This window comes from Stegostoma tigrinum, chromosome 5, assembly GCF_030684315.1.
Source record: "Stegostoma tigrinum isolate sSteTig4 chromosome 5, sSteTig4.hap1, whole genome shotgun sequence".
In the NCBI taxonomy this organism is placed as follows: Eukaryota; Metazoa; Chordata; class Chondrichthyes; order Orectolobiformes; family Stegostomatidae; genus Stegostoma; species Stegostoma tigrinum.
Window position 1 is genome coordinate 11867662 of NC_081358.1, and position 16578 is coordinate 11884239.

The 16578-nt window shown below is 42.0% G+C and overlaps 1 protein-coding gene across 2 annotated transcripts in view; it reads right to left on the minus strand.

Moving 5' to 3' along the window:
* The window catches only part of reck (reversion-inducing-cysteine-rich protein with kazal motifs), a 174604-nt gene that overhangs the window by 74888 nt on the left and 83138 nt on the right, over positions 1-16578 (minus strand). For both annotated transcript variants that reach the window (XM_048529019.2, XM_048529021.2), the window contains 2 exons: positions 14602-14869; positions 8501-8680 (listed from right to left, as the gene is read on the minus strand). In XM_048529019.2, the coding sequence (XP_048384976.2) occupies positions 8501-8680; positions 14602-14869 (448 nt within the window). The remainder of the gene's footprint in view (positions 1-8500; positions 8681-14601; positions 14870-16578) is intronic.

Below are 16578 nucleotides of genomic sequence, written 5' to 3' on the forward strand. Positions count from 1 at the left end.
AGAATGGGAGGGGGAGTGGAAATGGTTTGCGACTGGGAGGTGCAGTTGTTTATTGCGAAACGAGCGACGTGTTCTGCAAAGTGGTCCCCAAGCCTCCGCTTGGTTTCCCCAATGTAGAGGGAGCCACACCGGGTACAGTGGATGCAGTATACCACATTGGTAGATGTGCAGGTGAACCTCTGCTTAATGTGGAAAGTCATCTTGGGGCCTGGGACAGGGGTGAGGGAGGAGGTGTGGGGGCAAGTGTAGCATTTCCTGCGGTTGCAGGGAAAGGTGCCGGGTGTGGTGGGGTTGGAGGGCAGTGTGGAGCGAACAAGGGAGTCACGGAGAGAGTGGTCTCTCCAGAAAGCAGACAGGGGTGGGGATGGAAAAATGTCTTGGGTGGTGGGGCCGGATTGTAGATGGCGGAAGTGTCGGAAGATGATGCGTTGTATCCGGAGGTTGGTGGGGTGGTGTGAGAGAACGAGGGGGATCCTCTTTGGGCGGTTGTGGCAAGGGCGGGGTGTGAGGGATGTGTTGCGGGAAATGCGGGAGACGCAGTCAAGGGCGTTCTCGACCACTGTGGGGGGAAAGTTGCGGTCCTTGAAGAACTTGGACATCTGGAATGTGCGGGAGTGGAATACCTCAGCGTGTGAGCAGATGCGGCGGAGGCAGAGGAATTGGGAATAGGGGATGGAATTTTTGCAGGAGGGTGGGTGGGAGGAGGTGTATTCTAAGTAGCTGTAGTTCCCATTATCACAGCTCATAGCATTGTAGCTCTCTTAGAAATTATAAGGCTTTACAGAATATGTCAATTTTAAAATCTAGGCAATTGAGAGAATCAGGCTTCAGTATAAACTTAATTTAACATTAAAAGACACAATTCAATAGATACACTTATAGAGGAATCGGAACTTTGCTTAAATTCCTTAAGTTACACACGAGGAAAAAACCTACTCGTGCTTGAGCTGTGCAATGCTGATTATGCAAGTCGCTAGAACAGACAGTGTCATGGATCATTAACTGTGCAACTTGCATAGCATTTCTCAATGATCTCAAAGATGACAGTTATGCATGCTAGTCTGTTATTGCCTAGTCATGTGGTACATACTCTTGAATTCACATAGTCTGTGTTGTAACTCTAAAAGCAATGTTGTGCAAATGCTGGCCCATCCAGTGAAGACCACAACCCTAAACAAATAAAATAAACTCCTCCCCAGGCATTTTCATCATTAAGAAAAACAGAAGCTTCAGGAAGCAGTTTGAATGATTTGTGAATAAAAACTAAATAATGCCCTGCAGCTGCATATAACTTTAAACAAAAATATGGAATTGGCAGCTATTCCCTAATTTGCTGTAACACTGAGCAAAATCACTCACTCATTGGCAGAAATGAAGTACATATTTATAATCAATGCTGAATTCCAATTTTTAATAGAAAACACATCCATTTCATTGATTGCCTGATTGCTCCTCATTTGTATTGAAGTATCAGAAAACAGCAGTGGTTATTCGGTAGAATAATGTTACAAGTTAAGTGGCTAGGACCTGCAGATTCAATTTCAACCTAGATTTCAAAAATCATACATCTTGGAGTAGATAGCAGTTGTATCATCACCGTCTCTGAGCAAGGAGCCCTTGGTACAAGTTCCACGTGTTCCAGAAAGTGTTCTCTGAAAGGGTGATTAAAAACAAATCATCTGGGGTAGAATCTAAGCATCTGGCAGTATCTGTTCTGATGAGGGGTCACTGGGGCCAAACGTTATCTCTGATTTCTCTTCAGACATGCTGCCAGGCCTGCTGAGCTTTTCCAGCAATTTCTGTTTTGTTTCCAATTTAGTGTCTGCAGTTCTTTTGGCTTTTATTTAATATCTTGGGCAGAATTTCCACTCAGGTGTACTGACGTTTTGTAACAAACCTTCGCAGATTGCTTACCAATCACAAAAAGAGGCAGAACCTTAAACACAAATTACACTTTGCACAAAGTTTTCAGAATTTTCACACTACTTTAAAAAAATGTCACGCTACAAAGAAAAGACCTACCACTAATGTGACATACATAACTGAATGACATTCCACTGAGGAGGCAATGGCCTAGTGGTATTATGGCTAGACTATTAATGCAGAAACTCAGCGAATGTTCTGGGGACGCGGGTTCAATTCCTGTATTCGCTGGAATTTGGATTCAGTAAAGAATCTGGATTTTAGGTCCAAGGATAACCACAGAGCCATTGTCATTTTTTTTAGCGGTGGCATTCAAACACCTTAATTAGCAACACTGTACATTCACAGAATGAGAATATTACACAGACATCTTTTGTTAAAGAAGTTGACAAAGGAATTTAGAATGCAAAACATTAATACAAGTCGCAGACAAAATTTTCTTACAAATCAAAAGTCCTGTAAATAACAAAAAGCAGTGGACCTGCCCTCAATCTTTGTGGCTCAGCATTGGTCTAAGGCCTCCAGTCTGGCAAACAACCCTCCACCACCACTGTCTGTCCCCTATCTTGAAGGCAATTTTGAATCCAATTGCTAGCCCACCAAAAGAGTTTCACGGCTGTCTATCTCACTCTACTGATTTTTCATCACATAGTGAGGGTGCTACAATTCAGTGGGATGAACACGTCACTTCAAAGGAATAGCAATTTTATTAGATACAATCTAACAGACTCCTGACTTGTTCTAAACTTTATTACATTAATACAAACAGCTTGTTAATACCTACAAATCAATTAGGCAAGGCCCCTGGGTAGACTTTGGAACTCTCATACACGTGTTTAACATTGAAAGACACCACTGAGCACATTTTGAACTCACAAAGACAAAGGAATGTCAGTCAATGTGCCCTGGTTCCTTTACTAACATATTACTGATTTAACTGTAATACTAGTAAAAGACATAGCAAAGTGGCAAGATTTTTGTTATTTTTACATTTGAAGAGAAGTACAATGAAATACTGCAACCAAATAAAATTGCTGTACTGACTTAATTCCAGTGTTTCATTTTTACTTTTAATAATCTCAATTCATGACTATAGTCCAACTCATATGGTAACAAAGAACTCAGGTAAATTATAAACAATTTTGCATTAGAAAGTAATGTTCTGTTGCTTTGCAAGGATAAACAAATTTGGAGGAGAATCACTAAAGGATAGAATACTGCAGATTAAGTTTTACTCTGTTTTAATACGCCCTCAGCATATCGTGCACCTCTAAATGAACAATTGCATTTTCTGTCTACTGTGAAAGAGTTGAGTAGAAGTAAGCACAGCTAATTGCCACATGATATTAGTGGGACTGAGCACGAGGAAGAAACGGAACCTGCCATCGCTATGTAGTCTGGTCTGTAGTTAACTCCATTACTTAATCAATTAGTGGATTTTATAACTGTCCTCTAGGGAGTCACACAATGCTCAGGAGGGGCAAACTTCTGACAGTTCACTAAGGTAGTCTATGTATCATATCTGGAATTTAGGATGTGCCATAAATGCTGACGTCGACAGTGGCACCCACATTTTGCGAATTATTTTTTAATACAAAAAGAAGTGAAATGTATAGATTCAAGTCAAGGAAAATCTACCGTGGCACGATCAAGACATTTAATTGGCAAGTACATTATTATTTAAGTCCTATTTATTATGATGATCCTATTCTTTCATTTGTAAATTAAATATCCCACATTTTTGGCATACATACATAAGAAATGTTAACACTAAAATTAATTTACCAATGTCTGCATGGTTGGATAATTAATCACAACGCTTCTGAAAATTGTTGCCTTGGTCTACAGCTCTTGCAATTTTAGGGTTGCCAGCAAATTTGAACAACATGGATTTGGTGTCTTAGACCTTTGATACTTGCAAAATAATAGGGCTCCCACGGACAATGAAGGCAAAGGACTTATAAGAAAAGTTTCCTCTCATTTCTGTCTTTATCTTTTTGAGAGGGAAGCAGTTTCTAGTGAACCCAGCTAGGGGTCTGAAACACAGGATTATGTTTGACATGGACTGGTTTAAATGAAGAGTCTGTTTCCATGCTGCAGGACTCTATGACTGTGACTCACATTCATTGCTTGCCAATTCATTCTTTGATCAGGTGTGCGTGGACCAGAAAATTCCCAACTCTGTGGATCTGACCTTTAAGAATCACTGGCTGAACTTCCCATTGATTGGTTCAGTGGCGAAGGGTAAAAGCTGCTGGCATGAGAGATAATGGGAACTGCAGATGCTGGAGAATCTGAGATAAAGTGTGGAGCTGGATGAACACAGCAGGCCAGGTAGCATCTTGGGAGCACAAAAGCTGACGTTTCAGGCCTAGACACTTCATCAGAAAAGGGGGAGGGGGAGAGGGTTCAAAAATAAATAGGGAGAGAGGGGGAGGCGGATTGAAGATGGATAGGGAGAAGATTGGTGGAGAGGAGACAGACAAATTAAAGGGGCAGGGATGGAGCCAGTAGAGGTGAATGTAGGTGGGGAGGTAGGGAGGGAATAGATCAGTCCGGGGAGGATGGACAGTTCAAGGGGACAGGATGAGGTTAGGAGGAAGGAAATAGGAGGAGCAGCTTGTGGTGGGAGGAGGGGATACGTGAGAGGAAGAACAGGTTAGGGAGGCGGGGACGAGCTGGGCTGGTTTTGGGATGCGGTGGGGGGAGGGGAGATTTTTAAGCTTGTGAAATCCACATTGGGAACCCTGCAGCCCAATGGTAACAAACGGAATGAGTTACTTCACCAACACCTTCCACCCCAACCTCAAGTTCACCTGGACCATCTCCAACACATCCCTCACCTTCCTGGACCTCTCTGTCTTCATCTCAAGCAACCACCTAGAAACCAATATCCATTTCAAGTCCACCGACTCCCACAGCTGCCTAGAATACACCTCCTCCCACCCACCTTCCTGCAAAAATTCCATCCCATTCCCAATTCCTTCACCTCCGCTGCATCTGCCCCCTCACCCCCATCCCAGGCCCCAAGAAGACTTTCTAAATCAAGCAGATGTTCACCTGCACATCTGCCAACGTGGTATATTGCATCCATTGTAGCCGTTGTGGCCTCCTCTATATTAGGGAAACCAAGGGGAGGCTTGCGGACCGCTTTGCAGAACACCTCCGCTCAGTTCGCAATAAACAACTGCAGCTCCCAGTCGCAAACCATTTTGACTTCCCCTCCCATTCCTTAGACAGCATGTCTATCCTGTGCCTCCTGCAGTGCCACAGTGATGCCACCCGAAGGTTGAGGAAAACTCATATTCCTCTCCACCTATCTTCTCCTCTATCCATCTTCGATCCGCCTCCCCCTCTCTCCCTATTTATTTCAGAACCCTCTCCCCATCCCCCTTTTCTGAAGAAGGGTCTAGGCCCGAATCGTCAGCTTTTGTGCTCCTAAGATGCTGCTTGGCCTGCTGTGTTCATCCAGCTCCACACTTTGTTATCTCAGCTGCTGGTATGAGATGTGTTAAGATTTGCGACAGGTGACGTGGAAGGGCAGAACAGGATCCCTGTTCAGGAATACAGGATGGGCAGAAAGCCTGATTCAGTGCTCTGGCAGTGTGCTCAAAAGTTCGCAAGTAAAGATTAACACATAAAAGTTTCCCTCCAGTCCACACTGCCTTCAATCCCCACACTCCTCACACCTCACCCATGTTAACCTAAGCCCTTTTACTAACCCCTTTGGCACCCCTCACTCACCATGTGATGTGAGACCATTACCCAACTTTTTCGGTTCTCCCACACCCTACATGCTAACCTAGGACCTTGCATGCACTCCCGTTGCCACAGTCACTTTGCCAAGATTTAGGATGTACCCACCCACCCCCTCCTTGCCACTGTACACAAATACATGGTCCTTACTTCCTGTATGACACCTGATGCCTTTGTATGCACCCCTCATGGACCCCACACCTTCCATGTCAATTTATGGCTCGTACCCATTCTGTAGTCCTTTATAGCTCCTATACCAACAATCCACACCTCCTACCCACCACACCATGCCTTTTCATCTCCCTTGCCAATTTTCATAATAACCATTGTGGGAAGACCTGAGGGATCATGCTCAGATGAGGAAAAAGAAGTTCCATTAAATAAAGTGTGTTGCACACTCCATTATGTTTTTAAAAAGCTAATCCGTGATAACACACATATTACATGTGCTACGCGGGCAGAACGGTGGCTCAATGGTGAGCACTGCTGCCTCACAGCACCAGGGACACGAGTTCAATTCAATGCTTCGGTAACTATCTGTGTGGAGTTTACACACTCCTCTGTGTCTGCATGAGTTTGTGCCGGGTGCTCCGGTTTCTTCCCACATTCTGAGTATGTGCAGGTTAGTTGAACTAGCCATGCTAAATTTCCCCCGGTGTCCGGGTATATGCAGATTAAATGGATCAGCTATGGCAAATACAGTGTTACAGGCATAGGGTAGGGATTGGGTATGGGCAGGGTGCTCTTCAGAGGATTGGTGCAGACTCGATGGGTCAAATGGCCTCTTCCTGCACTGTAGGAATGCTATGAATCTACATTTAGATTCCTTCACCACATTAAAGCTTTATAATAACAATCATATAGATCAAGTGCAACGAGCACTGGAATTCATAAAGTTCAATATCAAAGAGTGGAAAACTACTTGTAGCTGTTGGAAAACTATGAAATGGAAAGCACTCCACAGTGATGAGGGATCAATCTGAATTCAACCATGCTGCACAAATTCAGAACGGGAATGGCTTGTATTGACAGACAGTGAAATTGAAAACAAGTTCTTTTTTGAATTGAAATTTTCAAGGTTTAAGTAGTTTAACAATCTTGACATGTCTCTTTGATAGCCCCAAGGAATTTATGAAACTGTTACTCACAGGCATATTTACTTTTGAAAAGCCAAAAGGGTACCTCAACCCCTGCTAAAAGTGCCTGGGGTCACATCCAAAGGTGTGCCTTACTTCTCCAAAAGGGTAGCCTAGCTATCCAAACAAATCCACAAGTTTTTCACCTGCTCTAGCTTGGTTCAATCTGAACGTACCGGGTTTCAGACACCTACCTCACTAAAATCATGAAGGGAAGGAGGCAGGCGATCATTTAAATGACTGGTTGCCCCAGTAAATTGTGCACGTGCAAATCTTAAATTGACTCCATTCCTGGTGCACAAAATTAGTAAGTGCCAAACTTCAGAGCATGACTTGCAAATCTGGGGCATTTCACTGTGATGGACATGCTCTCCATTTTGGGTAGAATCTGGGACTCGATCACTCGTTGACACATGCTCTCAAGACAACATCTATATTTCTGAATTAATGAATATACTACTATTTTGAAATCTGTTTGAGTGATAAAGATACTAGACAAACGACTTTCTGTGATGAAACTTCAATCACAAAGATGACTGAAGGAACCAGATTTTTAGTTTGATCCCTGGTGGGGTTCCTGGATTAAATTTCCAGATTTCAGTCTTCTGGCATTGACAGATCAATGCTGGAGCCAGGATCGTAGCCACTGTAGTTTTAGTATTAGTCTGCTTTGCTTGGAGCAGTCTGAGGTTTAAACAACTTCTTTGGAAATTGTGAAATGGTGACACTGATAACATTTAAGCCAACGTCATTAGCTGGCTGTTGGTCAAACCACTTGCTTTCTCATCATTATTGCTATCCAAGAAAGACTAAGCAACTGGACAAAATATGAAGCGCAATGTCGGAGTTTCTTTGTATGGAAATCAGGTGCTATTCTTCCTGGCCAGGCCTGGCAAAAAGAGCAACCCCCTTTTTCAAAATTTCCACCGAGTAGCTAGAAGTACTGATAAACACAGAAAAGCCATTCTGATGTGGAAGTAAACAGGGAACAGTTCACTTCCCAAGAAGAGATCAACAGAACATTTCACTTTAAGGCAGGTTTTTGGTTAAGAGAAGGAAATGAAGGATGGTCACCAGATGCCAGAGTATGAGCTTCTGACAGGACCGATAATCTTTTTTTATGTTGGTTTACTTTCAACTGCACCCTTTTCCCTCTATCCAAGCACAACCACAACTCCCAACAACATATGGAGTTGAACAGATGAGAAAGAATGCAAGCAGTCAAGATTCTAAGCAAATACAAGATGCAAACACAACATTCTGCGTTCTTATTATGAAATTTGTAAATCAACTAAATAACTAAATGATCTGCACTTAAAAGTTTTAATTCATCTAAAAAATTCAAGTTTCATATGTTTGGCATAGTATCTGTATCTTTTAGCTTTACTGCAGCACTATCTGAAGCACATGAAACAGTTTCCAAAATCAGTAACTTTTAATTATATACAGATGTCATACAACCTTTGAATTATGCATCTCTCGGCAAGCACTTCAAATTGAATTTCATTTTCTTTGCCAATCTCTTACCTTACTTGTATTTTCACAGTATGTTTGTGTCCCTTTCCAGAATGAAAAATTTGCCTAAGAATGTACTTCTGTTATGGCCCCTTACTTTGGAAAATTTCATAAATTGTGAACAGGGATAATGTTTGGCAACTTAAAATTCACTAAAGAGGGATTCTTACCTGTTGTTAAAATTAGTACAGTACTTGAGACCTTGACAACCCAGCTGACATGGTTCTCTGACATCAGCCAAACATGTGAACATTGCAGCTTCCAGAGGATTATATTCACAGACCCTATCAAACTCTTGCCAGTGAGTTGTGCCTCTCCACCTGCTGCTGTATAACTTAGTGCACAGGTCCCTGTCAAAATAAGATTATCAATTAAAAATAGATGCGGCCTCAAAATGCACGTTTTTGTTTGTACAAAGTGCTGAAGAAACTCAGTACATCCAGCAGCATCTGTGGAGAGAGAAATAAATTAAACATTTCAAATCCAAGATGACTTTTTTTCAGAATTTAGCTTAACAAAATCATTAATGTTGCAGATGTGCACCTCTAAGATTGCCTAACTCCACTGTTGCTTCAAATTGTGCTTTTAATTAAAACTATCACCTGCATATTTGTTACCTCTAGACTTTATTATTCCAATGCCAACCTCCCATGTTCTGGCATCCATAAAGTCAAGGCACTGCTGAACTCATACTATGGTCAGTGTGACAGAGAGGTCACTCCAACAGAAATTATCTTCAACAATTTTTTGGATGGCTTTCTCTTTTAGCTTTACTTCTGCAAGGCTCAGCAGCAGTAGCAAAGATGCCAAATGAATTCAGTACTGGAGAAAACCTCTAACAAAAAAAACTTCATCTGAAAAACCATTCTTGTGACATCACAACCAGGGAAAGAACTTTTCGGGGAGGAGCTGGGCAGTGTTTTTGATTCATAGCCCAGAAAGTAAAAGCACAGTATTTCAGCCCTGTGGAACAAATGTGAATGGCAGTACAGTTCCAAGTCAGGATCCTGAGAGATTTGGAGGGGATCTTGTAGGAGCAGGTGATGTTCTCATCTATCTACTGTCCTTGCCCTTCTAAGTGATAGAAGTTGCTGTTTCAGGACTATGGAGGAGTTGTTGAAATGCAGTGACCACAAAGTCCAGGACTACGAAACAAAATAATATTTCTCTCTAAAACTACAATGATCACAAAGAGAAAGGGAAAGGTTAAAATTCCAGCCGTCTCCCATAACACTACTCAGAATACGTTCATTATCCTAAAGCCTGTAATAAAATCTGAACAGCCTCACAGTTTTCTACCATGCCAATCTGAAAAGGAGAAGGTCAATAATAACAACAGGCTTATCACATAGCTAGAGCTTACAAAGGATCTGAGTTGGAACTATGCTAAACTTGCACCCAAATTGGGTGTGAAGGAATCTAGCAATAATTATAAAGTTCCCCTGTTGTGAAATACAGAACTCCCGAACTAAAAGTCTGCATGAGGCCACGCACAAAAAATATGAGTGACTCAATTTAGATTTGCTGAGGGAATTCTTCATAACCTCATGAAGCAAAAAGTTCCACGATGCAGCTGACATCCAAGCAGTATCAAAATGGCAAACAAAAGTAAAGATTTCTGGAAAGGTTCAGCAGGTCTAGCATGTTCTATCAAGAGAAATCGGAGTTAACGCTTCAGATCCGGTGGCCTTTCCTCAGAAGATCTCAACTTGAGCTGCTGAAATCTGCTGGGCTTTGCTAGCAATCTCTCTTTCCGTTTCTGATTTACAGCATCCACAGTTCTTTCGGTTTTAATTTTGTATCTAAATGGCATTAATCAATACACTACACATGCCAGTCTTCAATCAATTCAAATCATTCTACATGATATCAAGAAACAGGTGGAGGCACTGTGGACCCTGACAACATTCTGGCACAGTACTGAAGACTGGTGTTCCATGACTTGCTGTAGCCATTGCCAAGCTGCTGCTGTACAGTACTATACTGGTATCTACCTAACAATGTGGAAAATTGCCCAAGTAGGTCCTGTGTACAAAAAGCAGGACAAATCCAACCTGGCCCTTATGCCCTCAGTCTACTCTTGACCAACAGCAAAATAGTGGAAGATGTCATCAGCAGTTCTTCTGAAGCAATGCGTGCTTCGCAATGGTCTGCTCAGTTCGGGCTCTGCCAGGGTCACTTAGCTCCTGACCTCATTAACAGCCTTGGTCCAAAAATGGACAAAAAAAGGTGTTCAATTCGACATGTGAAGTGAGTGTGACTGTCCTGGATAGAAATGCTGCATCTGACTGAATCTGACATCAAGGAGTCCTTGCAAAACTGGAGTCAATAGAATTCAAGAGGAAAGACTCCCCTGGTTGGAGACATTCCTGGCACACAAGAAGATGGTCATACTTTTCGTTTTGACTTCATAGAATCCTGTGTGGAAATAAGCCATTTGACCTAACAGGTCCACACCACCTCTCCAAATAGCATCTCACCCAGACTCACCCCTTACCCCATCCCTGTAACCCTACCTAACCTACACATGCCTGGACATTATGGGGAAATTAGCATGGTCAATGCACCTAACCTGCACACCTTTGGACTGTGGGAGGAAATGGGAGCACCCGGAGGAAACCCATGCAGTCACGGGGAAATATGCAAGCTCCACACAGCATAAGGCTGCAACTGAACCTGGGTCCCTGGCACTGTGAGGCAGCAATGCTAACCACCATGCTACCCAGGGATACCAGTCATCTTATCTTCAGGATATCTCCACAGGCTTTGCTTAAGGTAGTGTCTGTGAACCAACCATCTTCAGCTGCTTCATCAAGGACGTTTCTCCTGCCGTAAGAGCAGAAATGGGGATGTTCGCTGATGATTGCACAATGTTCAGCACTACTTGCAAATCCTCAGATACCAAAGCAGTCGACATTCAAATGCAGCCATACCTGAATAATACTTCGGTTTGGACTGAAAAATGGCAAGTAACATTTATCCATGCATGAGAGAAAATGATCATCACCCACAAGAGATTCCAACCATCATTCTATGACATTCAGTACCATTATCACCACTGAATTCCCCATCATTAACATGTGGATGTCATAATTGACCAGTAACTGAACTGGACTAGCCATCTAAATACTGTGGCTACAAATGCAGGTCAGACCCTAGGACTACTGCAGCACGTAATTCACCTCCTGAATCTCTAAAGCCTGTTCACCATCTACAACACACAAGGCAGATATGTGATGTAACATTCCCCACTTGCCTGGATGAGTGCAGTTCCAACAACACATGATTTGACACCATCCAAGACAAAGCAGCCGCTTGACTGGCAACATTCACTCCTTCCAGTACCATCAATGTTTGTCACTTACAGGACACACTGTAGAAATTCACCAAGGATCTTTGGACAGCACCTTTCAAATCCACAGCCACTACCATTAATAGTCATCATAACATAATAGAATTTAATATTCAGTTCACAAGTGAGAAACAGGGAACAATTGTGTTTAACTTAAACAGAGGGAGTTACAATGAAATGAGGATAGAATTAGCTAAAGTGAACTAGTTGGATAGAATATCAGGAATGACAGTAAGCAAGCATCGGCAGACATTTAAAGTGGTAATTCGTGTTGCTCAGCTAAAATACATCCCAGTATGGAAGAAAGATTCTAAAAGAGGGGCAGACCAACCACAGCTAACCAAGGTAGTTAAGCAGAATAACCAAGTTGGAAGAAAAAGCATAAAAGGAGGCCAAGGTCAGTGGTAGCCCCAAAGACTGGGATAAATACAGAATCCAGCAAAGGAGGGCTAAAAAAGATAATAAAGAGACAGAAATTAAACTACAAGGGCAACTAGTGAGGAATATAAAATCTGACAATAACAGCTTCTTTAAATATATGAGAAGAAGAGAGTCAAAGTGGACATAGGTCCCTGAGAAAATTAATCTAGGGAAACGGTTGTGGGGAGCAAGGAAATACCAGAGGACTTAAACAGATATTTTGCATTAATCTTTATGGTGAAAGATACTTTGACATTCCATTAATACTACGTAATACAGGAGAGGAATTAAGTCGCATCACTGTCACCAAAGTAGTAATATTACCCAAACTAATGGGGCTAAAGGCAGATGATAGCTTGCCCTCAGATCCAAGAAGTCCTGACAGCTTGCACCCTAGGATCCAAGAAGAGGTACTTCGGGGAAATGGGATGCATTAGTTGCATTTTTCCAAATATCATTAAATTCTGGAGAAGTACCACAGGATAGTGAAAACTGCTAGCGTGAATCCTCATTGAAAAAGGAAAGGAGATTAAAAAATGGATAACTTTAGGTCTGTTAGCCTAACATCTAGTGTTGGAAAGGTATCAGAATCAATTATTAAAGAAGCAATAGCAGAACATTTGGAAAATCATGATTAAATCAGGCAGAATTGGCATAGGGAAAGGGAAATTGTTTCTGACTAATTTATGAGAGATTTTCAAGAAAGTCTCAACCAGAGTAGATAGAGGGGAAACAGTCGATGTGTTGCATAGATATATTATAGAGTCATAGAGTCACACAATTACGCTTATTCCAGAAGGCATCTGACAAGGTACCTCATAAAAGGTTAAGCCGTAACAGCCTATGGTGTTGCAGGCAATATATTAGCATGGATACAGAAGTGGCTCACAGGCAGGAAACAGTGAGTGGGGGGAGGGGGGGGGGGGGTAGAGATATTTTTTCAGGGTGACAACTTGTGACCAATAGGGTTCCACAAGGATCAGTGTTGGGATCACAACTATTTACAAAATAATGACTTAAAGGAAGGAAGTAAATGTACTGTAGGCAAATTTGTAGACAACATAAGAATAGGTGGAAAGGCATTTTGTGAGAGAGATAGCAAGATACTCTCAGATACTCTCAGTAGGTAAGCAAAATCTTGGCCAATGGAGAACAATGGGGGTTGATGTTAAGTTGTTCATTTTGGAAGGCCAAAAGAACAGGTCATTTAAATGGAAAGAAACTTAAAAAGCCGCAACACAAAGGGACTTGGAGTACTTGTGCACAGAACATGGAAAGCGAGCACAAAAGTGGAACAGGTAATCATGAAGGCTAATGGAATGTTGACTCTTATTTCGAGAAGATTGGTGTATATAGAGGTGGGATGTCTTACTGTGACTGAGACCACATTTGGAGTACTGAGAGCAGATTTGGGTCCCCTTATTTAGAAAAAGATATCATTTCATAGGAGACTGTTGGAAAGATTCACCAGGATGATCTCTAGAATGAAGGGATTCTGCTTGTTGGAGTTTAGAAGAATGAGAGATGATCTCATTGAAACACAGGAATCTTAAAGGGCTTGATAGGGTAAGAAGCACACTATTGCCTGCTCAAGGACGATGATGGGCAAAAATACCCGCCTCGCTAGCTCACCTCCCACGAACAAATACAAACCCATCTGGAGAGAGGCCTCCTCACGGAAGAGTCTAAGACAGAGGGCACAGTCTCAGATTAAAGAGGTACCACTCAAAGGCTGAGATGAACAGGCATTTCTTCTCTCAGAGGGCTGTATATCTTTAGAGCTCCTTGCCCCAGAGAACTGTGGAGCCAGAGTCATTGTGTACATTTAAGGCTCAGGTAGATTAATTTTTGATTAGTGGGGAAATCAAGTGTTATAGGGAAAGGGTGGGAAAATGGGCATGAGGAGTGTTGGATCAGCCACAATCCTATTGAATGGTGGAGCAGGCTCAAGAGATCAAACAGCCTATTGCTGTTTCTATTTCTTATGATCTTATTTAGAAAGATAAGTACAGCAAATTCATAGAAACACCACCTCTTAGAAGTTCCCCTCCAAGTCACTCAACATCCAAACTTGGAAATATGACCCTCACTTTGCAGTGATCCTGGGTCAAAGTCCCAGGCCTCCGTCCCTAATGCTGTTGAGGGTCTACCAACCAAATGTGGTCTAGAGCAATTCAATAAGGAAACACGCCATCGCCTGCTCAAGGGGAACGATGGGCAAAAATACTGGCCTAGTTAGTGCACCTCCCAGGAACAAATACAAACAAATCAGGAGTGAGGCCTCCTCAAATAATTTTTTCTATGCTTCCTGAAAGAACGCATCCTGGATAGTAAAACTAATTGTTGAAAACTATCAGAATTATTGATAATTGGATTATTGCCATTAGTGAAAGCATTTGAAGACTCTATGATGCAGAACGTGTTAAATGTTCTTCTCTTGAATGTTGGAACATTGAAGTACATAAGAAAAAAGTACAAACGTTTAGTTACTGTACCAACCTGCAGATAGAAGTGTTTGCTTTGGAACAACAGTGCAACTTCGCACCATCAACAGCTGTAGCAGGCAACCCATTTGTACTATTATCTGGGTTACTCGATCCAGAGCTTTCTAGAAAACACTGCCAGAGTGGATCTTGAGGCAGAGGCATTTTCTTACACCCTTCAATAAGTCCGTCAACAATTTCTTGATCTGTTGATTTTGTCATCAGCACTCTTTGACAAGTTGTCTGACAAGCTGGATCTTCTGCTCGGTCACAGCAATATAAACCTAAATAGAAAATAATTACTACTATTTAGCTTTACTGAACTCAATTAGGTTAGCTATTTGTCACATTTCTGAACCAACAAATATAAAATTGCATTCACACAGAAAGTACCAATGGTTCACACCTTATATGGAAGATCCCGGATAAGTGGGACATTGCTCTGAAAAATCTATGCAATAATTTTGGGTTTTGAAGATTGCTATAGGGCTTTGCAGCATAGCGAATGCAGCTGACCTTCACAAATGACTACATCCACAACATGCACACTTGGTCTCAAAGGGTTTTCTCTCCCAAGTTCAGAAACCCCGGAGAACACAAAGATAAGACAAGCAGCAGCAGTACATAATGCCAAGCTCTTTCCATATACACACCACCCTCTGTTGATCCTCAAGTCCATTTTAAACCTTTCCCCTGTCACCTTAAATCTATGCTCTCAAGTTTTAGGAAAATAATCGTTAGATCTAGTTTTGAAAAAAAGGAGGGATCTTAATATGTCTTCGTTTTAAATTACTCTTCGGTTAATTTTTGTTCTCAACCATCCAGCAAGCAGTGCCCTGATGCTGCCACCGAGTAACTTGTTGAGATATTTCAAAGAACAAAGAGTCAACTAAATACTTTTCTTTCCTCCAACATGATTGAACCAGTTGGGTTTTCATGTGACTTGGGCAGCATTCATGGTAATTTTTCCAGTCCTAACACACACGTTACCCAACCACATGCGCATTACTGCATACAATACTGAGCTCCTTACTTAAGGGAGAATGCAAATAAATAGAAAACATGTCAGAAAAAGTTTACTAAACTTAAACCTGGAATGGATAGGATGACTTAGGAGGAAAGGTTGTGATGGCAAAATTTGCATCCACTGGTATGTTCAGTACAGTAAGCAGTGACTTGGTTAAAACCCTTCCTAAACAAAAGGGTGGCAGAAGTATTTCTAGTACTGAGGTTGATAAGTTTTGATAATCATGGGAGTGAAAAGTGGCCGGGGTAATCAAGATTGTGAATTTGAGGTTACTACCATGACTTCACTAATTGGTGGAGCAGGTTTGACAGGCTGATCCTACTCCTGATCCTTGTTCATATGTCCAATGAGGTATGCTACAAGGTAAGTGAATCACAGAAATTTACCCTCCTAACATGCATGACACTGTAAGATATGGAGTTAAGGACAACCACAGGCTAAAACACAGGCAAGGGAGGAAATCAGCAGTACAGAAGAGAAAACCATAGATAACCATCCAGAGATAGAGGGAACTGCCGATGCTGGAGAATCTGACATAACAGGGCGTGGAGCTGGATGAACACCGCAGGCCAACGAGCAGCAGAGGAGCAGGAAAGCTGACGTTTCGGTCTGGGCCGTTCTTCAGAAAGGGACTCATTCTGGACCCTTTTTTCTGAAGAAGGGTCCAGGCCCGAAACATCAGCATGCCTACTCCTCCGATGCTGCTTGGCCTGCTATGTTCATTCAGCTCTACACTTTATTATCTCTGATAATCATCCATCCACTGTCTCAATCAAAATTGCATAAATTAGGGTCTTCCAAAACTCCTCTCATCAATGCTTAAAAAAAATTCAAAGATTATACCTGACTATAGGCATCTCTGCAAATTGGGCAAATATTAACAAGGACATTGGAAAACTTCCCTGATTTTCTTTGCCTGATCATTGATATCCATCTTAACACATCGGTAAGGAATTGCTTTGAGAT